General features: G+C 46.2%; 1 protein-coding gene and 1 long non-coding RNA gene across 5 annotated transcripts in view; one reads left to right on the forward strand and one right to left on the reverse strand.

The window, feature by feature from the left end:
• The window catches only part of HEXA (hexosaminidase subunit alpha), a 33007-nt gene extending 15879 nt beyond the window's left edge, over nt 1-17128 (forward strand). The window contains 13 exon segments of one of the 2 annotated variants that reach the window (NM_001123221.1): nt 5720-5812; nt 6964-7029; nt 8544-8590; nt 9095-9205; nt 10324-10425; nt 10898-11030; nt 12286-12466; nt 13417-13503; nt 13762-13834; nt 14523-14706; nt 14841-14931; nt 15883-15987; nt 16906-16969. In NM_001123221.1, the coding sequence (NP_001116693.1) occupies nt 5720-5812; nt 6964-7029; nt 8544-8590; nt 9095-9205; nt 10324-10425; nt 10898-11030; nt 12286-12466; nt 13417-13503; nt 13762-13834; nt 14523-14706; nt 14841-14931; nt 15883-15987; nt 16906-16969 (1337 nt within the window). 2 annotated transcript variants of the gene reach the window in all.
• The window catches only part of LOC102166620, an 87481-nt gene that overhangs the window by 10169 nt on the left and 50784 nt on the right, over nt 1-26528 (reverse strand). For 2 of the 3 annotated variants that reach the window (XR_001297909.2, XR_002345848.1), the window contains exon 3: nt 5044-5152. This is a non-coding gene — a long non-coding RNA (uncharacterized LOC102166620). Of the gene's footprint in view, nt 1-4883; nt 5153-26528 lie in introns of those variants that run through there. The other variant, XR_002345847.1, reaches the window with a different exon arrangement.

The raw sequence follows: 26528 nt of genomic DNA on the forward strand, positions 1-26528 counted from the left end.
GAATGGAGGTGCATGATCTAGAGCTCCAGAAGAAGAGCTGGCCTGGAAGGGTAGACTTGCGAATCACTGCCTGCTGTGGCAGTGGGTGACACTGCCCAGAGAGTATGGAAGTGAGGAGAAAAAGAGCAGCTTGGAATGCTGGGGAACACCAGCACATACGGGTGGGTGAACGAAGAGGAGGACAAGGAAGCGTGTTCAGGAGCTAGAAGGAAAGCCAAGTCCCTTAAGCTAAGGGAGTTCAGTTTCTTTTTCTGTTTTTTTTTTTTTTTTATTTTATATTGGAGTATTAGTTGATTTACAATGTTGTATTAGTTTCAGGTGTACTGCAAAGTGATTCAGTTTTATATATACATATGTAAATGCACACACATATATCCATTCTTTTTCAGATTCTTTTCCCATATAGGTTATTCAAGAATATTGAGGAGTTCCCATTGTGGCTCAGCGGAAACGAACCTGACTAGTATCCATGAGGATGCAGGTTCAATCCCTGGCCTCGCTCAGTGGGTTAAAGATCCAGCATTGCCGTGAGCTGCAGTGTAGGTTGCAGACACAGCTGTATATATATATATAGAAGCTCAATATATATATATGTAGAGAGAGAGAGAAGAATTCCTTTTACTATACAGTAGGTCCTTGTTGGTTATCTATTTTTTATCTATAGTATGTGTGTTAATTCTAAACTCCTAATTTATCCCTTCCCCCACCTTTCCCCTTTGGTAACCCTAAATTTATTTCCGAAGTCTGTGAGTCTGTTTTGTAAATAAGTTCATTTGTATCATATTTTAGATTCCACAATATAAGTGATATAAAGGGAGTTCAGTTTCAAGAAGGTAAGGGATGTCTGTGGCTTCCAAGAGGTTCCAAAAGTGAGTGGTCAGTAGATTGTTACCTCTCTACAGCAGGGATCTTTGTTTTGATGACGTCTGTACCCCTAGCACTTAGAATAGCCTGGCATATAGTAAGTGCTGAATAAATAACTGTTGAATGAATGAATGAGTTTATTGAAAAGGATCCCTTGTGTTTAGTTGCAGAATACAGGCCCTTGGTGAAGGCATTTTCACAGGAGTGATGGTGAAGGAAACCCAGATTATAGTAGACTGAGGAGTAGATAGGACGTCAGGAAGTGGAGACAAAAGGAGGACTAAAGCACCTCTTGTGTGCCAGGCACTGAGCTGTGCACTTTACGTTCATTACTTCATTTAATCTCAGTGCCAAGAGTGTAGATACTGTCACGATCACTAGATGAGGGACCTGCAGCTCAGAAGGACAATAACTTGCTCAGGATCCCACAGCTGGAAAGAGCTGGAGCCAAGATTTTGAACCCAGATTGGTCTGACTATGAAATTCAGCACTAAACTGCTCAGCTATACTTCCTCTAGAACTTCTTTGTGACCAGAAGGAGAAAGAAAGCGTGACTTTTTGAGATAACATGGAGTTGAGACCAGAAGACTTGCAAATATTTTAATGCTAATGGGAGAGAAGCAGGAAAAAGAAGTAATTTGAAGATTTGGGGATAGCACTGGAAACTATGTCTGGTCACTTATGATGGAGCATCATAATGTGAGAAAAAAATGTATACATGTATGTGTTACTGGGTCACCATGCTGTACGGTAGAAAAGAGAACACTGTAAACCAGCTATAATGGAAAAAAATAAAAATCATTATGCAATAAATAAATAAATAAATGTTTTATAAATGAGAAAAACAAAAGATTCGGGGGGAAAGGGAAATAATTTATACAAGAGGAGCGTGAGGAGGTTTCCAGAGCATGCTTGAACGGAAACTCCTTCACTGAGGTAGGAAGAGGAGAAGGTCAAGATCAGGGCTGTGTTGCAGTCATTCCATCAGGGAGGAGAGGGGAGAGGTAGAGGTGGATGGGAGCTCCCTTCGGATTGTCTAAGAGTAAAGGAGGTGGTGATCCAATTACGGACTTGAAGTCTGAGGTCCCAGTTCTTTAACTGAAATAGATGTTGCAGAGAAGAGAACAAAAAAGTGGTGGAAAAGGAGATTTTTCAGGATGGCATTAAAGGCCAAACCAAGATGAGAGGCCAGGACGAAGTACACAGCAGGCAGAGGTTCGATTGATCCGGGGTTGAGGGTTTTGCCCACTGCATGATACAGAAGAAAAAGTTCCGGATGTTGAGAGTATTGTCCAGATAGTGTTTGAGGTGATGAGTCACCACATCTAGGGCAGCAGAGAAGGAAGTGAAGATGGGAGAGGGTGGAGAACAGAACGGAAGTGAAAGGACCATAGTACCAGCATAGTAGCAGACAAAAGTCAGCAGTAGGATTTTGGTAGTAAAAGGGTCTGGGGTCCTCTTGATCTCAGAGTTCCATAGCCAGAGCTGACCCGTCTGTGATGAATAAGGCTAAATTGTGCTAAAAGGGATGGGACACAAGGGTAGAAAACTAACTAACTCTTATTTTTTTGTTGTAAACAGTTCAGGCTGTTTGATTCGTTTTTTTTGGTTTTTTTTTTTTTTTTTTTTTTTTTTTGGTCTTTTTAGGACTGCACCTGCGGCATATGGAGGTTCCCAGGCTAGGGGTCTAACCGGAGCCGTAGCAGCCGACCTATGCCACACCCACAGCAACGCCATGTCTGAGCTGCTTCTTCGACCTATAGCACAGCTCACGGCAATGCCAGATCCTTAACCCACTGAGTGACGCCAGGGATCAAACCTGCATTTTCATGGATACTAGTCAGAGTCTTTTCCACTGAGCCATGACAGGAACTCCTGAATTTTTTAACTTCTTAAATTGAAAAAAACAAATTTTTCAATGAACCCAAAGAAGTGAGCAGGCTTTCATGAAAGCAGGGGGATGCGGGAACTATGGAGATAGGAAGTGGTGGTCTGGATCGGGACCTGGGGGGTGATCTGTCTGTGGCACCATGAGGTCTTTGCTCTGAAAGAGGATCAGCTGGAACCTGGTCCCATCCTGCCATTGTTTACCCTGGAGGGAAGTGCCAGCCCCGAGACTTGCTCAGCTTGGCAGCAGCAGAACCAGAACCAGAACCAACCCTTCCTGATCTCCCAGCTCAGTGTTATTTCCCATGCTGCTTCCTGAGTATTTGAGGCTTCAGATTCCTGCTGTCCCACTGGGGCTTATTGTGAGTGTGCCTGTGCTCCTGCCGGCTGAGCAGGCTGTTTGCCAGACCTCGCTGCCCACGCCTCGTTCTTCCCGGTGCAGGGTGTGTGGGTGTGCATAGAGGCGGCTGGCCTGTCCCCTGCCTATTTCCTGTTCTCTGCAGGCGGAAAACCACAATGATCATCTCTATTTACATCCTTTGAAATGACCCAGTGTCCCTCCTGTTTTGCCAGCTCTCACATCACCACCTCCCCCGGCCCTTCCCACTCATAGCTTGTTTAAGCAGCAGCCTTGACTCTGTGTCCTCTTTATCAGCCTCAACCCCATAGGAGTCACTGAAAGCATTTAGGATGGGGATTCTTCACCATGAGATTGGTGGCTGGGGGTGGAGGGATGAGCTCTTAAATTAGGGGGCATTATTCTAGAGAAAAAGTCCTTTCATCTTTGTCAGATCTTCAAAGGATTCTTCCCCCTCTAAAAGACCCTGGATTTAGAGAATGGAGTGCAGATGCTTTTGTTTGTTTGTTTGTTTGTTTTTGTTTTTAGGGCCTTCCTCGTGGCATATGCAGGTTCCTAGGCCGGCCTGCAGGACAGGCCCAGCAATGTGGGATCCAAGCTGCGTCTGTGACCTACACCACAGGTCACAGCAACGCTGGATCCTTAACCCACTGAATGAGGCCAGGGATCGAATTGGCAACCCCATGGTTCCTAGTCGGATTCGTTTCCGCTGCACCATGACGGGAACTCCCCAGATGCGTTTTAGAGAAACAAATGTATAATATCAAGAACAACAACAATTAGATTTTTTCTTGTCTTCCAAGTAATAGTTCAGATAACCTGGTGTTTGCACAGCCTCTCTTGTCATCAGCACAGTGACCATGGGTGGCAGTTGCTATATGGACAGTTGTGATTTCTCCTCAGTTTGGTCGACCGAGGTCCAGTAGCCTAAGACTAAAGCTCAGGACTTTTGCCCTCTGTTGGATGCCACCTCGTAGATATGTATATGTGCCCCCCACACATTGATTTTGGGGTTCTGGGATGTGTGGGGTCAGGGTGGGGACAAGGAGACAAGGGACGAGGATTCCAGTCGAGGAGGGATATTCTTCTATAGTTTTCTTCACCCCTGCCTCTCAGTGAGGTTTTCCCTGGTCTTGGGTCTGTCTGCTTGGGAGCTTGGGATGGTCCTGCACATTCTTCTCTGAGCGTGCCCTCTGCCCTGAAAGCCTGATTGTCCTGTGTCTCAGGGTGGAGTTTTCAGGGTTTACAATGGAGTTGTGAGTTGGCCTGGCCCAGAGTAGCTTCAATTTCTCTTTTCCCGGCAGGGTTTAGACAGCTATTAATGTGGGGCAACAGAGTATGTACAGGGAGGGGAAAGAGTATGTTTGCTCATGATGGTAGGAAAGGCCCCTCATTGGCTTGCCTCTCAGCAGGCCTGAGCCGAGGTGCAGCCATATGGTGTAGGGATCGGGTGTGAGCAGGCTTCCTTGAGATGGTTCAAGGCTTCTGGGTGCCTTCTGCCTAGAGGTAGATAACGTTTGGGACCCCAATTTCGTTCTGAATCCTCACTCCCTGCTTTCTGCCAGACCATCTTCTCCCTGGCTTTGTGGTTCCATAGGGCATTATGGAGGTTGTGGTACCAGTGGGGATGCATGTGGCTCCAGAAAAAGAAGAGAGAAAGGGAGTTCCTTGAGGTTCAGGCTTGGGGTGGTACAATCAGAACCGCCTTGAAGGTCATGGAGAAGAACTGGTAGGAGGGTGGAAAGAGACAGTACATTAGTGTTTTGGTTTTGGCTTTTTTTTTTTTTCCCTACTGACTAGGATCTTGAACTATATTGGATAGTGTGTTAGCTCCTACTGAGTGGCTTTCCACTGCTGGCCAGAAGTCTGCCTCAGACAGAGAACTTGTTAGGGAAGACGAAGGAAGGAAGCAGGATGGGCTGGTGACCATGTACCTTTGGCGGAGCGCCAGTTAGATCATCTTAGGCCTCCTCGGCATGGAACAATCTTCCTATCATCTGCTTCATCTGGAGCCCCCAGGGCAGTGCTGCCTCAAGTGCAAGTCTGCAATGACATGAGAAGCATACATACCAGAATGTAAAACTGTACCCTTCATCAAGAAAAACCTTTTTATAAAAATTACCAGAGCTAAACAGTGTGTTTGCTTTGACATAACTGATTTACATTCTGAAGTCATATAAACTTCTGACCTGGTGACCAACCAGTAATACAGTTTTACAAACCAGCAGCTAATCTGCAGGCCACACTCTGACTAGCAGTGCTCTAGAACCGCCTGTATTCTAGAAGCAGTTGTTGAGGTCTCAGAATCATGTGCTTGACCCATACAAGCCAGAAACAGAGAGCCCCAGCTCCAGAGAGCTGGGGCTCAAACATGGGTCATACATGGGTCAGGGTGGGTTATTGGGGAGAAAGGAGCACAACCAAAATGAGCAAGCTGAACAGATGATGAGGCAGTGCCCATGCCCAGGGCAGGTGTCCCATCCCCCTTTCCCTCTACCACAGGCACAAAAGCCGAAGGGCCTAGAGCTAGGGCCCCTCCTGTAGGGCCTTTGTTTTGCCTGTTGCTTCTGGTGGCAGGTCAGCCACACTGAGTTTACTCTGTCCTTGCAGAAAAATGGCATATATCAGAGAAGAATTCCTTGGTTGTCCTCGTAGTTACTCCTGGATGTGACCAGCTTCCTTCTTTGGAGTCGGTGGAGAATTGTGAGTACTATCTTGTTCCCTATTCTAGAAGAGCAAGCACTCATCTGAAGTTGTAACTCTAGATGGCCTGGCCTGAGTTGCAGGTGCTAGGCCTAGAGCTCTCCATGGATGTGGGGACCAGGGGTCACCAAGCACCCAGAGCCATTGAAGGTAAGTTTTTCCCTTACACCCTAGCCAGTGTTTGAATGCTGACTGTGAGCATCACACTGGTTCTTCACTGAGTCCCACGGGACCCCCGCCATCTGGACTAAATATAGCCCCATTAGCATTTTAGAAACTTTGTATACTTTGCTGATTTTCTCTACTAGACCCCACACTGGAGAGAGAAGTGGTTTTGGACATCTGAACTGAGATGAATCCAAGTCCTTAGTCCTGTGGCTGCCTCCATCTTCCCTGAATAGGGCATCTGGGGACTTATCAGTCTACAAAGTGAACATTCAAGTTTCAGCTTCTTCCTCCTATTCTTCTTGGAGTAGCTGAAGCTTGAGGGAAAGGAGGGTGACTTCAAAGGCTTTGAGAACTCTGTAACCTGGACTCACCCCTCCAGGCATCCTCATACATCAAGATAAAACCTGGCAGTAATTCACATTTCTGGTGGGGACACTGACCCACAGGCGGATGGTTTTTGCAGAGGACTCCGAGTCAGCCTGACCCTCCTCACACATCACCTTTCAGGGCCTGTAGAGCTGCTGGGTGTCCACCTTCACACTCTGGCCCCAGGCCTAAGTGCCACCCTGCTTGCTCAGGGAACATATCCTCTTGTTGGGGGAAAATATATGATCTTTCTGTTACTGTTTTTTTTTTTTTTTTTTTTTTTTTTTGTCTTTTGTCTTTTTAGGGCCCCACCCTCAGCATGCAGAGGTTCCCAGGCTAGGGGTCAAATCAGAGCTGTAGCTGCTGGCCTACACCACAGCCACAGCAACAAGGGATCTCCCACACCACAGTACATGACAATGCCAGATCCTTAACCTACTGAGCAAGGCCAGAGATGGAACCCGCATCCTCATGGACACTAGTCGGGTTCGTTAACCACTGAGCCATGACAAGAACTCCTTGCTCTTACTTTTTACTCCAAGAGTTTATGTAGAACATGTGATTGTAACCTGAGAATAGAAACCCTTAACCATATGGGGTCATTTCTGTCATTTCAGACACGCTGACTATAAATGATGAGCAGTGTTTCCTCCTCTCAGAGACTGTCTGGGGCGCCCTCCGAGGTAACAAGATGGGGCCAACGCTGGGAGAAAGCAAAGGATGATGTGGGAAGGCTGGTGCTGGTGGGCTGCACTGGGGCCCATCGAATAACCCCACTTCAGGAAGCTTGCTTTATGGAGACCATTGGGGGTGTCCTCCTTACAGTGGTCTCTGGGACCTGGCAGGTGTCAGCCTCTGTGGGACAGCAGTGCTCCAGGGAAGCAGTGGGAGTCCCTGCAGGCTGATATCAGGGTGCCCACAGGGAGTGGCCCAGCCTGCCACAGACACTGCCTGTTCAGCTCTTACTAAAGACACCTGATTGGAAAGCTTTCAAAAGGAAAGATAGATCAAAAGAAATAGAAAAAATGTCAAAAAAGAGGTGAATAGTGGTAAAATATGTAGGACTCCATTATTGGGGGAGAAAAATGAGGCCTTTGCTGGCTAACGGATGATGGATCCCTTCCCTTCTTGGTTTACTGAAAAGGTATTTGTTCCCTAGATACAGACGGACAAATACCCTCCTGCTTTTGGTAAAGGCTCTGCTGGTGAAGGATGAGGGAAATTCTCAAAAACCCCAGACCTTGTTTGGGTTATCTGTATCCTCTAGCTTCTCCTCTCCCCTGTGTTTGGAGAAACAGTGTGCCGACTCCCCTTTCTGCCCTCTTGTACCTTTTGCATGGGTGCTGACCATCAGTCAGGTTCAGGCAGGGGAGACGGGGGACCCTGAGTGCCAGGCACAGCAAGACTGGAGAGAAGCCCAGTTAGTCCACCAGTGTCAGGCTCAGGGGAGGTGCTCAGTGACCACGAAGGTCTCAGATCTTAACTTCTGAAAACTTGGGACCCTGGGAATCCATCATGGGTTTTCAGAAGTCAGGCCCAGCCACTGAGAACCGGGAGTGCTCTGGACTCAGCCTGCCTGTCCTCGGGCTTTGCTGGAGTCTGCGTGTCTGCATCCAGCCTTCTGGTGCTGCCTGCCCACACCTCGGCTCCCTATAGCAAGTTCTCTTCCCAAGCTCCGAAGAGGAAGCGTGGATGCTTCTCTGTCTTCAGATCCAGCTGTGGACCTGCAGGTTTAGGAGCTCATTGAGTTTATGAAACTCAAATTTATAATCACATTCTCACAGTTCAGTCTCAGAAGTGAAGGCAGCAGATTGAGGACCCTCTATTCTCAGCTCCCTAAGGTCCTGATGGGTATTATCCATGGAAAGCTTTAACCCTTTGCGAGCTGGCTTGTCCCTGCATCCGTCCTCACAGGCACACATGTTGGCCTCTTAATATCGTGAATTCAAGGCTTAGGAAATACAGTGTGTTGTGAGGAGGGGCACAGAAACCCCTTACACTGCCACCTCCCAAATAAAATAGAGTAAAAACAGATCCTGGCTTCCTAATGTCCCTTTTCATAACTGAGAATCATCAGGCTTCCACTAGAGCCCCTCTCACTGTGTGCCCAAGCATTGTGCTCTGCTACCTTCCAAATGGTTCCAACCCTTTATCCACCTCCCTAAGTCTTTCCATCTGCCTCTCTACTTCCCTGCAGGTCTGGAGACTTTTAGCCAGCTTATTTGGAAGTCTCCTGAGGGCACGGTGAGTATGGGCCCGCAAAAAAGTCTCCTTTTAAATCTCTAGGGTTTGCTCCCAATGTTTAGAGTCCTGGAAACATCTTATTTTGCCTTAAAAAAGTCCTTGTGGCTTGAGATGGCCCCAAAAAGAGTACACAAGGGGAGAGAGATGGGAAATTGGTTTGGTAGATTTTGCCAGTTGGGGTTTAACTTAGTTCCCCTGAGTCATTATTTAGTAATGACCTAGAGACCACACTGCTTTGAAGAAAATATTAACAGTCAGTGAAAATCTAGAATGTGTGGTCTGAGTGGAGTGTGGACAGCTGTATTTGGCTAGCGTAAGACAGCTGCTCTACGGACAGGTACCTGCTTGAAGTCATTGAGGTAGAGATGTAGCATGTTTGTGAAGATAGTTACCCTGCAGAACAGTCACAGACTGGCTTTTCAGGGATCTTGAAGACTTTTCTTATCTCCCTCCACCCCATGAGAGGATTCCCTTTGAATCCTGACGTGGTCAATGTTGTTGCAGTTCTATATCAACAGGACGGAGATCGAGGACTTCCCCCGCTTCCCCCACCGGGGCTTGTTGTTGGACACATCTCGCCATTACCTGCCACTGGCTAGCATCCTGGACACTCTGGTACCCAGGCCTTAAGGCCTTCTTTGCCCTTAGGGTTCTGGGGTGATGGGACAATGGATAGATCAGGTGCCATGTTCGTAAAGAGTTATAGAGAGAATTTATGTAACTTTCAGAGTTCCTGGGGAAAATGTAAAAGATGACCTGCTCCAAGACTCAAAAAATAAAATAAAATAAAATAAAATAAAAAGAGTGATTTAGGAGTTCCCATCATGGCTCAGCAGAAATGAATCTGACTAGCATCCATGAGGATGCAGGTTTGATCCCTGGCCTCGCTCAGTGGGTTAAGGATCCTACACCTTAGGTCTCAGACGAGGCTTGGATCCCATGTTACTGTGGCTGTAGCATAAGCCAACAGCTACAGCTCTGATTTGACCCCTGGTCTGGGAACCTCCGTATGCTGAGGGTCGGGCCCTAAAAAGACAAAAAAAAAAAAAAAAAAAAAAAAAAGAAGTGATTTAAACCTACCCCACTGACTACTGAGGACTGATGTCTAGGCTCTCTCCTGTGATGCAGAGGTGGTTTAGGGAATTGGCTTCCTTGACTGAGCAGAGCTAACTAGTTAATACAGAGTCATAGGGAAGAGATGTTCAGAAGCCTTAACTGGGGATATTCCTAACTGTCTTGAATTTGGTGGGCGGTCTTATTTGACAGTTGCTGATCTAGCTTATGTATCTAATTTTTCCTTTGCTCCTCTGATGGAACCAAAGAAGTGGACACATCCACCAGTCTTGGCATCTGAGATTTGTGGATTATGGTGCTACTAAATTCATAACAGACCTCACAGTTTGGATAAACACTAGTCAGACAACCCAAAACATATGCCAGGAGGAAATATCCGGGTATTGTGGGGTTTTCTGCAGCCCTCCTCTCATCCCCCAAAGAGAAGCTCCTGCTTCCCTATCCATCTTTGGATGTGGAGGGTCTTCCCTGTCTCCTCCGTACCAGGTACTCCCCGATGGGAAGGCTTGATGGAGAGGCCCTGTGAACACTTAGCAGGAAGCTGGGGCAGGTTGCACTTGATCAGTGTGTGGAGCTGCCCACCAGGCTGCCCAGCTTCCCAAGCTTGGGCTGAAGCTGGAGAAGTTTTGAGGGTTCACAGTGTGTGCTCTGACCTACAGGATGTCATGGCATACAATAAATTCAACGTGTTCCATTGGCATCTGGTTGATGACTCTTCCTTCCCATACGAGAGCTTCACTTTTCCAGACCTCACCAAAAAGGTATGTCTCAGTTTCGCACAGACCAAATTCATGGCTTGAAGCCTGAACCTGCTGTGGCCCTGCTGGCAAGGACATGGGCTCTCATCCTAACCAGCCAGTTCTAGGGACACACTGACATATGGGGGAAGGGCACAGTGGCTTTGGAGTCAAAGATCTGAATTCCATTCCAAACTATGGCATTAATTTGCTGTGACCTTCAGGAGACAATCTCTCCTGGTCCTGTTTACTTTTTATTTATTTCTTTTCTGTTAGCTGGGCATAATACCTACTTTACTCATCTTGCTGGCATCAGGGTACTGAGATAAGGCAATGATAGCTTGTGGAAATTAGGATAAAGTTCCTTGAAGACAGCCCCTGATACCAAAGGCCCATGGTAGATTTTTGAATGTCCAGAGGGTCCTGAGTGATTTTGGATATCTTCTACTCTGCTAGCTTCATGAAATGAGATCCTGAACAGTGTTGTGCCTTTCAGGGCTCCTACAACCCTTCCACCCACATCTACACAGCACGGGATGTGAAGGAGGTGATTGAATATGCACGGCTTCGGGGTATCCGTGTGTTGGCAGAGTTTGACACTCCTGGCCACACTCAGTCCTGGGGACCAGGTGAGAATAATATCTGCAGTTAGAGGAAGTTTACTGATTCCCCTCAGTGGGGCTTTGGGATTTTGGCTCTTGGATGTGGCATGCCCCAGCCTTGGTCTCTGGAAGAAATGTTTTTCATCAACTTTTTCAGCTGGAAATTAATCAATTTATTTATTTATTTATTTTTGTGTTTCAGGGCTGCACTCACGGTATATGGAGGTTCCCAGGCTAGGGGTTGAATCAGAGCTGTAGCTGCTGGACTACATCACAGCCACGGCAACACCAGATCTGAGCTGCATCTGCAGCCTACACCACAGCTAACAGCAACATCAGATCTTTAACCCATTGAGCAAGCCCAAGAATCAAAACTGTGTCCTCATGGATGCTAGTCTTATTTGTTTCTGCTGAGCCACGAAGGGAACTCTTTGGCTGGAAATTTATTTATTATTTATTTATTTGTTTTAATTTTTTATTTTTTGTTTTTTGTCTTTTTGCCTTTTCTAGGGCCACTCCCTCGGCATATGGAGGTTCCCAGGCTAGGGGTCTAATCAGAGCTGTAGATGCTGGCCTACGCCAGAGCCATAGCAAGCGTGGGATCCGAGCCGCGTCTGCAGCCTACAGCACAGCTCACGGCAACACCAGATCCTTAACCCACTGAGCAAGGCCAGGGATCAAACCCGCAACCTCTTGGTTCCTAGTTGGATTCTTTAACCACTGTGCCATGACAGGAACTCCTTTGGCTGGAAATTTAGATAGTCAGAATTTACTTTGGTTAAAGGAGGCCACTCTTACTGTTAAAATATGGGCAGATTCTTCTAAGATATCCTTGTCTCAATGATGCCCTTGTATGTTGTTGTGCCCTAGAGCGAAACAAAGAATTTGCCAATTTGGCTGGATCAGGCTCTTTGCTGCAGGAGGAGAGCAGGCTTTGGGAGCAAGGGTGCATGAGGAAGGCAGGCTCTGGGAGCAAGGGTTTCCCACTGGCTGCATGAGGAGAGCAGGCTTTGGGAGCAAGGGTGACCCCGGCTGAGTGTGTCAAGGCAAGAATGTATGTTTGACAGTTGTATGGCTGTAACCCAGCCCCTGACCGTGTATGACTGTGGACATATTTGTATTTCTTTGATTGTCACTAAATGCTCATAATTACCTGTGTCTGAGTGCCTCAGTGTTCCTCCCTGGGTGTGTGTAATGTCTATGAACATGACTGCCATCATGTATCTGACTGTGTTGGGGGTCTGTGTTTGTGACACTTGTGTGGGGCTCTCTGTTGCCTTAGGTGTCCCTGGATTATTAACTCCCTGCTACTCTGGGTCTCAACCATCTGGCACCTTTGGACCAGTGAATCCCACTCTCAACTACACCTATGAGTTCATGAGCACGTTCTTCTCAGAGATCAGCTCTGTCTTCCCAGATTTTTATCTTCACCTTGGAGGAGATGAGGTGGATTTCACCTGCTGGTATGAGCTCTGTGACCTCCCCATCCTGGCCCCATGAACTGCTTACTCAGAATACAGGTCAGCACTTGAGAGATTACCTGCCTCAGTGCTCCTCATCCATCTCTATACAGATGGCTCAGGTGTTTGACCTTTTCTCTCCACCTACAGAGAAGCCCTACCTGATTTTGGCAAGTCTGTGAATGTGAACCTCTCCTTTCCTCCTGGCATAGCTTTGAGATATTTCTTGAGATATTTATAGGAAAACTCTCTGTGCTCCAAGCATATAATTGTCTTGGAAAAATCAGAAGAGAAACAGTCCCTGCTTTTGAGAGCTTAAAACAATCTGGCTGAAGAGATAGGATGCATGAACTTGAGGCTAATATATGACAGGGTCTAGTTACTATTAAACTGTAGGTTCCCAACCTTCAGATCTACTTAGCTCAAAAGAGGGTGAGGGGCTTCTTGGAGAAGTGGGCAGCAGAGCTGGATCTGGGGAAAGCGTGGAGGAGGGGAGAAACAAAATGGAGATGTTGTGGGGCAAGGGAGCTGCAGTGGGTGACAGACAGCAAGGCTTGTATCTGGCAGGAATAAAGAATAAATATTAAGGGAAAAGCAGAATATGCCTGAAGTGGGGGGTTATAGAGGGAAGCCAGAATCTGGTTTGCTGGAGCGCCAAGCTAAGACCTCAGAGTCACATGTCGTAGCCCGGAGAGATTGATATGTGTTCTCTTTGAGAGTTTGAACTTGGAGCTCTTCAGGCCCAGACTCAGCCTTTCTCAGCTTCTGTCAGTGGCCCTCCTTCGTGTAGCTCTGTTCAGCCACACAGCCCAAATTTGTGGCTTTTTGAGATCCTCAGTTGATTGGTTTTTCAGGGGAAAAAAGTAAGTTGTAGGAGGCCAAGGGACAAATCCTCAAACTTCAGGCTTCGAGAATGTTGAAAGAATTAATCTTCATTTTCTCTTGGGATTCAGGAAGTCTAACCCAGATATCCAGAATTTTATGAAGCAGAAAGGCTTTGGTAAGGACTTCAAGAAGCTGGAGTCCTTCTACATCCAGACGTAAGGAAGGAAGGAGGATGGGCAGGGTCCCTGGGGGTCACCTCTTGTGGAGTCCTCACTCTCTATCTGCAGGACCATGCTCTGGGCCCCTGAAGGGCTCCTTTGTCCTGTCCTTTCAGGTTGGGGGTGGCCACTTCCCAAATGGGGAAGGCCCTGCTCAGTCAGGAATGGACCCCAGCCTGGCTCAGCCCCAGGGCACTGGCACCAGCAGTCGAGGGCCTATCTGAGCTGAGCAGACATTCTCTTTTTACTCTCCAGGCTACTGGGCATTGTCTCTGGCTATGGCAAGGGCTATGTGGTGTGGCAGGAGGTATTTGACAATAAAGTCAAGGTGAGCCGGGGCAGAGAGGAAGAGCTGCCTGCAGTGCCTCCCTCTGGTCTCCCATCCCTTCCCTGTTCTGTGCAGACTGATCCCCCTGGCTTGGCTTAGGCTTAATGTTTGGGGGTCCTGGGGCCATTTCTCCTTTTCCCTCTAGAAAGGTTGCAGAGGTTAGAACCTCTGTCTATCTCCCTTCACTACAAAGTGATCAGGAGTTATTATTTCTGCTGCTAGGTTACTGGGATTCCTGGGTCTGGCATGATGGGTTGGGTTTTCTAGGTCTGGGAGCAGGGCTACCTTCTCCCTCATTGTTGATCAGTGAGATCCCAACTTTCTGCCATATCAGGGCCTCTGTAGGAACCTCGTCCCATCCTCAGGAGCTTGGGCCTGGTAACTTCTGATGAGTCTCCTGGGCCCCACTGCTTGCCTCCCTTGGCTCACAGCCCATGTTACCACCCCAGTGTAGACAGGGACGCTGCAGAAGAACTGGGGTGGGGGGAGGTGGCAGCAGGGAGCTCTCCTAGGGCCTGTGGGATCCCTGGCCTCGGCACTGGGTTGGGAACTCACTGGTTAGGAGTCACAGAGAAATGCTTTGCTGCTAGGAAACAGATGGGGCACACACACCTTGGCCTATGTGAGAATGTGGCCCAGAGATCTCCTCAGCTACATGTAGTTACTGCCATTTGACCTTTCATGACAGGTTCGGCCAGACACAATCATCCAGGTGTGGCGAGAAGAGATACCAGTAAAGTACATGAAAGAGATGGAACTGGTCACCCTTGCTGGCTTCCGGGCCCTGCTGTCTGCCCCCTGGTACCTGAACCATATAACATATGGCCCTGACTGGAAGGAGGTCTACATGGTGGAGCCCCTGGCATTTGAAGGTGCAAGCAGGGAGCTTTCCTTGCTGACCCAAGAGGAGGCTGGGGGGTGGGCACCAGGTGGAAGGGAGGATGACCCGAGGAGAGGGCCACACTGGGAAGGTGGTCGAGGCCTGTCGTTGCTCGTCTCCCCTCAGGCACCCCTGAGCAGAAGGCTCTGGTGATTGGTGGAGAGGCCTGTATGTGGGGAGAGTATGTGGACAGCACAAACCTGGTCCCCAGACTCTGGTAAGCACTTTCCGGGGACGCGGAGGGCTGCACTTGTGAGCGGGGTTCTCCCTCACAGGCTCAATCTCATCCAGCCACCCCCAGCTGAGTACCCTCCTTCCAGGCCTGAGAGAGAAGGGGCATCGCAGTGTTGCTTCTGCTGTGTGTAACGTTCACCTCCTGCCTGACTTCCATATTTGCTCCTCCAATCTACTAGGTGTGTTGGATGGAGATTACTGTCCCCACTTCACAGATAGAGATAACAAGTAGGTTGAAAGAGTGTTGCTTTCTGGAGTTCCCATCGTGGCACAGTGGTTTAACAAATCCAACTAGGAACCATGAGGTTACGGGTTCTATCCCTGGCCTTGCTCAGTGGGTTAAGGATCTGGCGTTGCCATGAGCTGTGGTGTGGGTTGCAGACACGGCTTGGATCACGCATTGCTGTGGCTGTGGTGTAGGCTGGCGGCTACAGCTCCGATTCGACCCCTTGCTTGGGAACCTCCCTATGCCGTGAGAGCGGCCCAAGAAATGGCAAAAAAAAAAAATGTTGCTTTCAGAATGGCTTGCTCAGATCCAGCCCTGCAATGCCTGGTCCCTATAATAAGACTCCTCTAATGCTGTTTCTTCAGAGGCTGCAGCCCCTCACTAAACCTGATTGGGTGTGTAGAGTTTCCATAGAGAAAAGCTGCATTGCTGCTGCCAGTTAACTGTTCATGATGCCTTTAGAACACACTCTGGTTCCTGCACCCTGGGTGAGGAGGAGGTGGGATCATGACCCCCATTTTATTGAAGACAGAGCTGGGCCCTAGACGTCCCTAGGAGCCCTCCAGCTGGGTTGTTGCTCTGACTGAGGTGTCGATCACATCCCTTGGTCCTCAGCTAGTCCAGGGTGCCTAAGCAAGAGGCTGTGGGTGTCCACCAGCCTTGCAAGGAATCCAGAGCCCAATGTGGTGCATGTCCACTTTCCTGCAGGCCTAGAGCAGGGGCTGTTGCCGAGAGGCTGTGGAGCAACAAGGCGGTGACCAACCTGGACTTTGCCTTTAAACGTCTGACACACTTCCGATGTGAACTGCTGAGGTAAGCCTGCATGAGCAGGTCGGAGGCTGAGGAGCCCTTACTGACTAGAAAAGAAGAGCAGTAATATCTAACACTTGTAGAGGCATGCTGTGTGGCAAGCCCTGCATGCAGCCCTCTGCAGGCATTATTTCACTAAATCTTCACGACAACCCTAAAGGGGGATGTCGTTTTATCCTCATTTCAGAGATAGACTGCTGAGGCACAGAGCAGTTAAGTAACTTGGCCAGAGCTGCTCAGAACCAGTATTTGAACCAGGTGGACTTTAGAGTCTGTGCTCTTAGCCATGGCCATGCTTTCATGGGGTCTTGTGACACTCGTGCCCTGCATAAGACCGTCATTTCCCTGATTCGCTCATTGACTAGGTCTTGAGGACCTTGGAGACACAGCTTAGTTGGGACAGAGTCCCAGCCTTGTTGCTGAGCATGGTGGGGTTTGAGCCTCCACTTTCAGTGGTTTACTGGGTGACTTTGAGCTAGTTTCTTACCATCTCTGAACACGAAGCTCATCTGGATAATAAAGAAGGCATGCCTAGAGGTACCCAAAGGAAATTGGTCAGGTCCTGAAATTTGTGAGGCTCAGATCTAAGGATGGGATTTCAGGCCCACACCCTGTGCATGGGCTGGACAGCTTCTCAGTTCCCTGTCACCAAAGTCCCCCACGTCCCTAGATATCCCTGTATCAAAATCACCTGAGGCACCTGTTCAGATTGCAGATTCTTGTCCACACGTGGCCTCACCCCAAACAAGAATCGCTGGCAGTGAGCCCCCCAAGGAATGGTGGTGTAGAATGGGAGTTTGAAATCCACTGAAACTGGGCAAAGGGGAGGCTGTTGGTTGTAGTGGAGATGATGTTTCTGGGGCCTAAAGACTGATCTCCTGAGGGGCTCACCATGCCCTGTTTCGTCATGTCCTCTTGCAGGCGGGGTGTCCAGGCCCAGCCCCTCAGCGTAGGCTACTGTGACGTGGAGTTTGAACAAACCTGAGCAAGCAGCACCAGGCACCAAGGAGGGTGCTGGCCCTAGGAGAGCTTCCACTGCACCTCGCCCCGGGGGACGGAGCCCCTGCCCACATGCCCCTGTGCCTGGAGACAAGGGGGGCTGGTGCTGGAGCTGGTGTCCAATAAAGAGTGATGTGGTATTTTTCTTTGTTTTATAATGAATGTAAATTACCTGTGAGAGAAACAAGTGTGCGTGGCCCTGGGTTAGAGGACCTGCCAGGACTGGTCCTGAGGGTGATAGGGCTCAGCAGGGCCCAGCCAGGGTGGGCTCAGTATCTGTTCCTGGAGGGCTCTTAGAAGTTGCGGGCTGGGAGTGGAAGCCATAGCCTTTGTGCTATCCTGCTCTACCTGAGTTCTGAAGTCTCTCCCACCCCGCACACGGTCCAGACACGTACCCCATTCTTAGGGGGGTAGGTGGGGAGGTCACTAAGACCCCCAAGGCCCCTGTAAACAGAAGACATAGGGGACCAAAGAAGTCCTGGGAAGTGGCAGGGGCTCCAGCCCCAACCTGTTCACAGAAGAGCCCCTCCTCTGTGCATGCTTATAAACTTCCCTCTCCTACAGCTTTTCCTCTGCTTTAGGTTTCTTGTTACTTCAGTTTCACACAACCATCATTAAATACTGAATGTATACCATGGTCTTCACAATGTGGTAGGTGTTGAATTTGAAGGACTTGGTTCCCCAGATGCCCTGGTCAACTTCTCAAAATGGCAGCAACTTCTACCCCTCTTCCCATCCCTTTTCAGTCCAGTAGCATCTTCTCAGAGAATTTATGGCACAGGAGAGACAATGAGAGGAAAACCCTTGGGGGACCAAGAGGTGGGCATGTGGCTCTGGAAGAGGGTCTTTGCACAGTGACCAGTTTTCCCTAGGAGGTGGACCCTGACTGCCCCCTAGTGGTTTCATGTTCAGAATTGACAGTGCAGCCCAGAGGCTGAGGCAATAACAGACAGCAGCTGTTTGAGATAAGAATTTCTTTGAACATTATCTCAGTGATTTTACCTGGTCCTGGGGTAGAAGGGCAATGGAGAGGTCCTAGGCGTTTCTTTCAGAAAGGTACCAATTTGTGGATCCAGCAACTTAGGGAAAGCAGGTAAGAAAAGGGATCTCAGTAAAATATGGTCCTTAAAGAGTATTCTTCAGTCCCTCAATCATGCTTCTTTGGGGCCCAGTTGGAGGTGCACCAGCCCTGCCTTCTTGCACTGTTACTATAGCGACAGGGTGGACACCTCTGCAGAATCCTCTAGGGAACACAGTATTCACACAGCTCAGGTGACTCTGGCCGCTGTGTTCTCCCTACACCACCAGGGGGCGTGGAAGTGCCTGGACTGATTCCTGGCTCTAGTTAGCGATCTTAGAGCACAAAGGGCCTCCCCCTGCTCGCCTGTGACTCTCCTAAGGATGCAAAGCAACCTTAATGGGAACCTCAGTAAAGGAGTGAATGGAAGCTGAGAGGACATTCAGCACTAGCTCCCTGGGTGGAGCTGAAGTGTTCCAAGCTCCCCTCCCTTCTTGGAAATCTGGTGTTTTGAGGTACACCTCAGTGGTTTAGGGCAGGGATAGGATAGCCCAGGACTTGAAAGCACTGCTCCACAGCACCTGTGCTGTGGTACACAGCAACGGGTGAGGAAAGTTGAATGATGGGGAAAAGCGAAAAGGGGATTATATAGATAAAGACTGAATTTAATTAATATTACATGCTTGGTGGCAACACTGTTTACACTCCAAAGTTTAGATTTTTATGGTTTTCGTCAATTATCACTTGTAAGATTTATCAGTACAGGCTGTGACAGTTGTGTATTGTGTATTTTTTTTCCAATAAGAAAGAAAATAAGTGGGAATTGGGTACTCTGTCTTAAAATCATTCTGTATTTTTTCTTTTATAAACTTAAACTGAAAGTATAGTATCCTTTTGTATCATTAATAAATATATAAATATATATTAACTAACTTCAGTGACTATTATTCAGTGAAACATTCACTTGATTTTTTTTATATATACATACCTCTCTGTATGTGTATATATATATATATATGTTTATATCTTCACAGTTGTCTTTAAAAATCCTTTTTGAAGCAGTTGTATGTGTGTGAATATTCCTGCATTTTTCAGTGAGATTTTTTAAAAATGAAATTGTCCATGAACCTTGCTTATTTTCACAGTAATTACTTATTCTAACCACATCCATGTTAGGTCTTCCCTTCCACAGTAAGAACATTTATTTCAAATGTTTCAAACAGGAAAGTGTAGAAATAAAATAGTAAACAATATAACCACCAGTCAGCTTTATCACATCAGTCATTGTATTTACTTCAGATTTGTTTTCTTCTTAAGAGACGAAATGTTAGGTATGCCCCCCCTTTCCTAGGTCCATTCTCTTGCTTCCCAAAATAACCACTTTCTGGAATTTATTTTAAATCTCATTTCCTCTAGAATAACTGATACTTAGCTATGATTTTTCTTCATTGCTAATAAATTCTTTATGGCTCACTTCCTAGCAAATTAGGAAAGGATGTTTTGGAAGCCACTCAAAAAAGGGGGAGTTTGTGTGTGTTTGTGTGTGTATGTGTGTAGGGAGACCAGCTGGCAGGCAGACCCAGGCTGGGAAGCAGGCTATCTGTGCTATGTTGATGTGTTGCTGAAGTTAAGAGAGCAGGCTGAGGATATTTGGATAACTGTTATAAAAGAGAAGATATTTAAGAAGAAAATATTAAACTATTCAAATGTTTATGTGTTTGCTGTGTCAGTCATAGTTAAATGCACTTGGTTGGGAGGGAGGCACGATTAAGATGGCAGAATAGAAGGACTGGAGCTCAACTTCTCTCCTAAAAATAACAAAATTACAACTAAATGCTGAGCAATCTTCAATCGAATGGACTGGAAACTCTCAAAAAGACATCCTACTCCAGAAAACAAAGAGGAGGCCACATCAAGAGGTAGGAGGGACGATTATAGGATATAAGCAATCCCATACCTCCTGGGTGGGAAGCCCCACAGACTGGAAAGTAACTGTATTACAGAGACTCACCTATAGGAGGAAGAGTTCTGAGCCCCATATCAAGTCCCCATGCCTGGGAATCTGGCATCAGGAGAAAGAGCCCCTGGTGCATCTGGCATGAAGGCCAGTGGGGCTTGTGTGCAGGAGCTCCATGGAACTGGGGGAAATGGAGACCCCATTCCTAAAAGGTGCACACACACTTTCACATGCACTGGGTCCCAGGGCAAAGCAAAGTCTCCATAGGAATCTGGGTCAAACCTGACCAGTTCTTGGAGGATCTCCTGGGAAAACAGGGATTAATGTGGCATGTTGTGGGGGAAGGACATTGGAAGCAAAGCTCTTGGGAATATTCATCAGCATGCTTTTCTCTGGAGATGGCCACTTGGGAAAATCTGGCCCCACTCATTTGAGAAGCCCCAGGCCAAACAACAATCCAGGTGGGATCACAGCCCCACCCATCAGTAAACAGGTTGCCAAAAGACCCCCCAGGCACACAGCCGCCTCTAATCTCACCCAGAGACAAAGCCCCACCCACCAGAAGGATAGGAATCAGCTCCACCTACCAGTGGGCAGGGACCAGTCCCTCCCATCAGGAAGGCTACAGCAAGCCCCCTGTACCAACTTCAGCCACAAGGGGGGCAGATACCAGAAGTAAGAGAGGATACAACTCTTATTATCTGTAAAAAAGTCACCACACCAAAACCTATAAAAATGAAAAGACAGAGAACTATAACTCAGATAAGGGAGAAAGAAAAAATCCCAGAAAAACAGCTAAGTGATCTAGAGATTCTCAACCTCCAGGAAAAAGACATTAGACTGTTGATGCTGAAGATGATGTGAGACATTGGAAATAAACTGGAGGCAAAGATGGATAACTTACAGGAAACACTGAGCAAAGAGATACAAGATATAAAACTTAAGTGAGAAGAGATGCAAAATACAATAACAAATAAAAAATTCATTAGAAGCAGCCAACAGCAGAATACAGGAGGCAGAAGAACAAATAAGCGAGGTGGAGGACAGATTAGTGGAAATCACGGATGTGGAACGGAAAAGAGAAAAAAGATTGAAAACGAAGAGAGTCTCAGAGAACTCTGGGACAAGAATAAACGCATCAACATCCAATTATAGGGGTGCCAGAAGGAGAATAGAGAGAAAGGGACAGAAAAAATATTTGAAGAGATAATAGCTGAAAACTTCCCTAACATGAGAAAGGAACCACTCACTCAAATCCAGAAAGCATAATGAGTACCATATAAAATAAATCCAAGGAGGAACACCTCGAGACACATATTAATCAAGCTGACCAAAATTAAAGACAAAGAAAAAATCCTGAAAGCAGCTAGGGAAAAGAAAGAAATAATATACAAGGGAACCCCAATAAGGTTATCAGCTAATTTTTCAGCAGAAACCCTGCAGGCCAGAAGGGGGTAGCATGATATACTTAATGTGATGAAGGGAAAAACCTCCAACCAAGGTTACTTTACCCAGCAAGGTTCTCATTAAGATTTGAAGGAGAAATCAAAAGCTTTACAGATAAGCATAAGCTAAGAGAATTCAGCCACACTAAACCAGCTTTACAACAAATACTAAAGGAACTTCTCTAGGCAGAAAAGAAAAGGCCACAACCAGAAACAAAAATACCACAAGTGACAAGGCTCACCAGTAAAGGTATATATACAATAAAGATACAAAATCATCCATGCACAATTATGCCACCAAAATCAGAAATCATGAGAATAGGAGAGTACAAATACAGGACACTGGAGATGCACTTGCAATTAAGAGACCAACAACTTAAGACAATCTCATGTATATATAGACTCTTACATCAAAACTTCAGAGTAACTGGTTGGATGTTAATTTAATCCTCATCACAATCAGTGAGGTAGGTATCAATATTATTCTCACCTGATAGATGAGGAAACAGACATAAGTTAAATGACTTGTTCCTGGTTACACAGCTAGGCCGGGTCAGGATTTGTGCTTAGGGATTGTGGATCCAAGCTCATCTTGTTAATTCTAGCCATACTGCACCTGGCCATCAGCTGCCGCCCCACACTAACCCAGGCATCTTCCTGGGCTTGAACACCACACTCTGACACACAGCTAAAGCTGGGTACTTAACTATATCTAGGCTTGAGTCTACTTCCTTCCACTTTTCAAAACTTCCCAACAAATGGTTCCTTTCTTTCAGCACACACACACCATCTCCCTTATCTTTAAACTCTCTGTCCTGCTTTTTCTCAGTCAAGTTGCCTGAAACAGCTGCAAATTTGTCTCCATTTCTTGACTTCCCATTCAGTCCCCAGGAAGGCTGTTCTCAACAATAACCTACATGTTGCCAAGCCAAGGGACATTTCTCATTAAGTAAAATATCACCTGACCCTTTCTTGCATTGTGAGATTTTGATTACTCCTTGGAAATTCTTTCTTAGATTTCTGTGACACCATCTTTCCCTGAGTTTCCTCCTACATCTTTCATGATTTTTTTCTCAACCTGCATCACTGACTCCTCAAGCAAACTCTCGCCCGCAGCTAGTCATGTTTTGAAGGGTTTTTCCTTTTTCCTCTTCTCTACCTTCTTCTCAACAATCTCAGTCACACTCAAAGAAGACTTCAGCTATATCTATATCCTCTGAGCTCCAGACTCATATACTGCAGATCACATGAAGCTTATGAACCAGGAGTTCCCCTTGTGGCTCAGTGGGTTATGAACCCAGCAAGTATCCATGAGAATGCAGGTTCAATTCCTGGGTTCACTCAGTGGGTTAAGGATCCAGCATTGCCGTGAGCTGTGGTGTAGGTTGTAGACTTGGCTCAGATCTCACGTGGCTGTGGCTGAGGCTGTGGCTGTGGCCGTGGCTGTGGCCAGAAACTGCAGCTCCAATTCAACCCCTAGCCTGGGAACTTCCATATGATGCACATTCGGCCCTCCAAAGCAAAAAATAATAATAAGCCCATGGGCCAGACATTTCATCATCTTCCTAGCCCCTACCCTACTTCTGTACCACTATTTTGCTAGTCATTTGAGCAAAAATCTAGGGAATCCTCTTTAACTCCTTCCTACCTATCATAATTAATTACCTTCTAATCTTTCACCAAGTCATGTCCACTCTATATCAATAACTGTTAGAGCCATTTACTCCTCTCCATCTTCACAGCCACTCTCTTTTGGCCTATTACATCTTCCCTGAACTTGGAATGTACTCCTGATACACCTGCCTCAAGTCATCTTTTTTTAGGGCCGTACCCATAGCATATGGAAGTTCCCAGGCCAGGGGTCTAATTGGAGCTGCAGCTGTCAGCCTACACCACGGCCACAGCAATGCAGGATCTGAGCTGCATCTGCGACCTACACCACAGCTCACAGCAATGCTGAATACTTAACCCACTGAGCAAGGCCAGGGGTCAAACCCATGTTCTCATGGATACTAGTCAGATTCATTTCTGCAGAGCCACAAAGGGAACTTCTCAAGTCACCTTTTTAAGCTGAAGTCAGATTATATCAATTTCCTGCTTTTAATTTTTCCAAGCTGCTCCCTTGTCTAATTCACTCGGCAGGTTATGTTAGTCTCCCACTTCAAATGAAGTGTCTCTTGAGCTCTCCATTATCACTTCCTGACACATTATATTAGTCAAGACTCCTTTAGTTGCAAGGAAACAACTCAAACTGGCTTAAATAAAAATAAATGAATAAATAAATAAATAACATTGCTTCATGTAACAACAGTCAACAATTACATGACTCTAGGAATAAATCTAATAAAGGACAAAAAATTTATATGGGTGTTCCAGTAATGGCTCAGTGGTTAACAAACCCAGTTTGATCCCTGGCCTTGCTCAGTGGGTTAAGGATCTGGTGATGCTGTTAGCTGTGGTGTAGGTCACAGATGCAGCTTGGATCCCACATTGCCATGGTTGTGGCGTAGGCTGGTGGCTACAGCTCCAATTGGATCCCTATCCTGGGAACCTCCATATGTCACGGGTATGGCCCTAAAAAGACAAAAAGACCAAAAAAAAAAAAAAGAGAGAGAGAGAGACATAAAAAATTTATATAGAAAATTATTAAAAATTTCAGAGACACATAAGTCTTTTTAAAAGAAGACCCAGATGTAGATATGAAATATGTTCATGAATCAGAAGACTCAATATTGTAAGGACTTTAAGGTGACCTGTAGATTCAATGTGACACCAATTAAAATCCAAATTTTATTTTTTTCTTAATCTAAGGAATAACAGTTTGTTCAAAGTACTAACAGCAATGTTATTGGTTATGATACCTTATGAAATGCTATAAAGCATGGGAGGGGGAGATTGGGAATAGTCTAAGGTTCTTGTACTACTGTGAAGCAGTACAATGTTACTTGAAAATGGACTTGGATAGGGAGTTCCTGTTGTGGTGCAGTGGAAATGAATCTGACTAGTATCCATGAGGATGTGGGTTTGATCCCTGGCCTCCTTCAGTGGGTTGGGGATCCATTGTTGCTGTGAGCTGTGGTGTAGGTCACAGATGTGGCTTGGATCTGGCATTGCTGTGGCTGTGTAGGCCAGCAGCTGTAGCTCCGATTTGACCCCTAGCCTTGGAAATTCCATATGCTGTGAGTGCAGCCATAAAAAGGAAAAAAAGGTAGACTTGGATAAATTGGAAATAAATGTATTGTACAAACCCTAAAAGGGCAACCACTAAAGTGCAAAAAGAAGTATAATTGATATCCTAAGAAAGGAAAGAAGATGGAAACATAAAATGCTCAGTTAAAAGTAAAAAAGGCAGAAAGAGAGTAGAAGATAAAAAAAAGGAACAAAGCAAAAGGGCAACAAATGGAAAAGGGTAACAAATATGTTAGTAATCCAGCTTTATTAATAATTACTTTAAACATAAGTGGTCTATATACACCAACTGAAAGACAGATTGTCTGAGTGGATAAAAAAGCAACACCCGGAGTTCCCGTCGTGGCACAGTGGTTAACGAATCCGACTAGGAACCATGAGGTTGCGGGTTCGGTCCCTGCCCTTGCTCAGTGGGTTGACGATCCGGCGTTGCCGTGAGCTGTGGTGTAGGTTGCAGCGCGGCTCGGATCCCATGTTGCTGTGGCTCTGGCGTAGGCCGGTGGCTACAGCTCCGATTCGACCCCTAGCCTGGGAACCTCCATATGCCATGGGAGTGGCCCAAGAAATGGCAAAAAGACAAAAAAAAAAATTATAAAAAAAAAATTAAAAAAAAAGCAACACCCAACTACATGCTGTCTATAAGAAACCTGCTATAAACATAAAGACAAGATGGATTACATGTAAAGGGATGGAGAAAGATGTTTCATGATGCACTAATCAAAAGAAAGCTGGAGTAGCTATGTTCATTTCAGACAGAGACAACTTCAAAGCAAGGAAAATGGTCAGGGGTCAAAAGGGGACATTACATATACCACCCAAGGCAATCTGTAGATTTAATGTAATCCCTATCAAATTACCCATAACATTTTTTTTTACCAACAAACAAATAATCCAAAAATCTGTATGGAACTATAGAAGACCCAAAAATGCCAAAGCAATCCTAAGGACAAATAACAAAGCTGGAAGCATAACCCTCCCAAACTTCAGACAATAGTACAAAGCTACAATAATCAAAACAGCATTGTATTGGCACAAAAACAGAATATAGATCAATGGAACAGAATAGGGAGCCTAGATATAAACCCACATGCCCACAGTCAATTAATCTTCGACAAAGGAGGCAAGAATATACAATGGAGAAAAGGTCTATAGACAGTAGTGTTGGGAAAGCTGGATAGCTGCATATAAATCAATAAAGTTAGAACACTCCCTCACACCACATACAAAAAGAAACTCAAAATGGCTTAAAGTCTTGGAGTTCCCGTCATGGCACAGTGGAAACGAATCTGACTACAAACCATGAGGTTTTGGGTTTGATCCCTGGACTCACTCAGTGGGTTAAGGATCCAGTGTTGCCATGAGCTGTGGTATAGGTCACAGATGTGGCTCAGATCCCTCGTTGCTGTGGCTGTGGTGTAGGCCAGCAGCTGCAGCTCTGATTCAACCCCTAGCCTGGGAACCTCCATATGCCATGGGTGCAGTCCTTTAAAAAAAATGGCTCAAAGTCTTCAATATAAGACATGATACCATAAACCTCCAAAAATAAACACATGGAATCTAATCAAACTTATGTTTTTGCACAGTTAAGGAAGCCATAAATAAAATGAAAAAATTAACTACAGAAGTGGAGAAAAATATTTGTAAATGATGCAACTGACAATGGCTTCATTTTCAAAAAGCACAAACAGCTCTTACAACTCAAAACCAACAAAAATAACCCAATTGAAAAGTGGGCAGAACACCTAAAGATTTCTCCAAGAAAAACATACAGACAGCAATAGGCACATGAAAATATATTCAATATCTCTAATTATTAGAGAAATGCAAATCAAAACTACAATAAAGTACCACCTCCCACCAGTCAAAATGGCCATCATTAAAGAGTCTACAGATAGCAAGTGCTAGAAATGGTGTGGAGAAAAGAGAACCCTCTTAT

Source organism: Sus scrofa, chromosome 7 (genome assembly GCF_000003025.6).
Source record: "Sus scrofa isolate TJ Tabasco breed Duroc chromosome 7, Sscrofa11.1, whole genome shotgun sequence".
NCBI lineage: Eukaryota > Metazoa > Chordata > Mammalia > Artiodactyla > Suidae > Sus > Sus scrofa.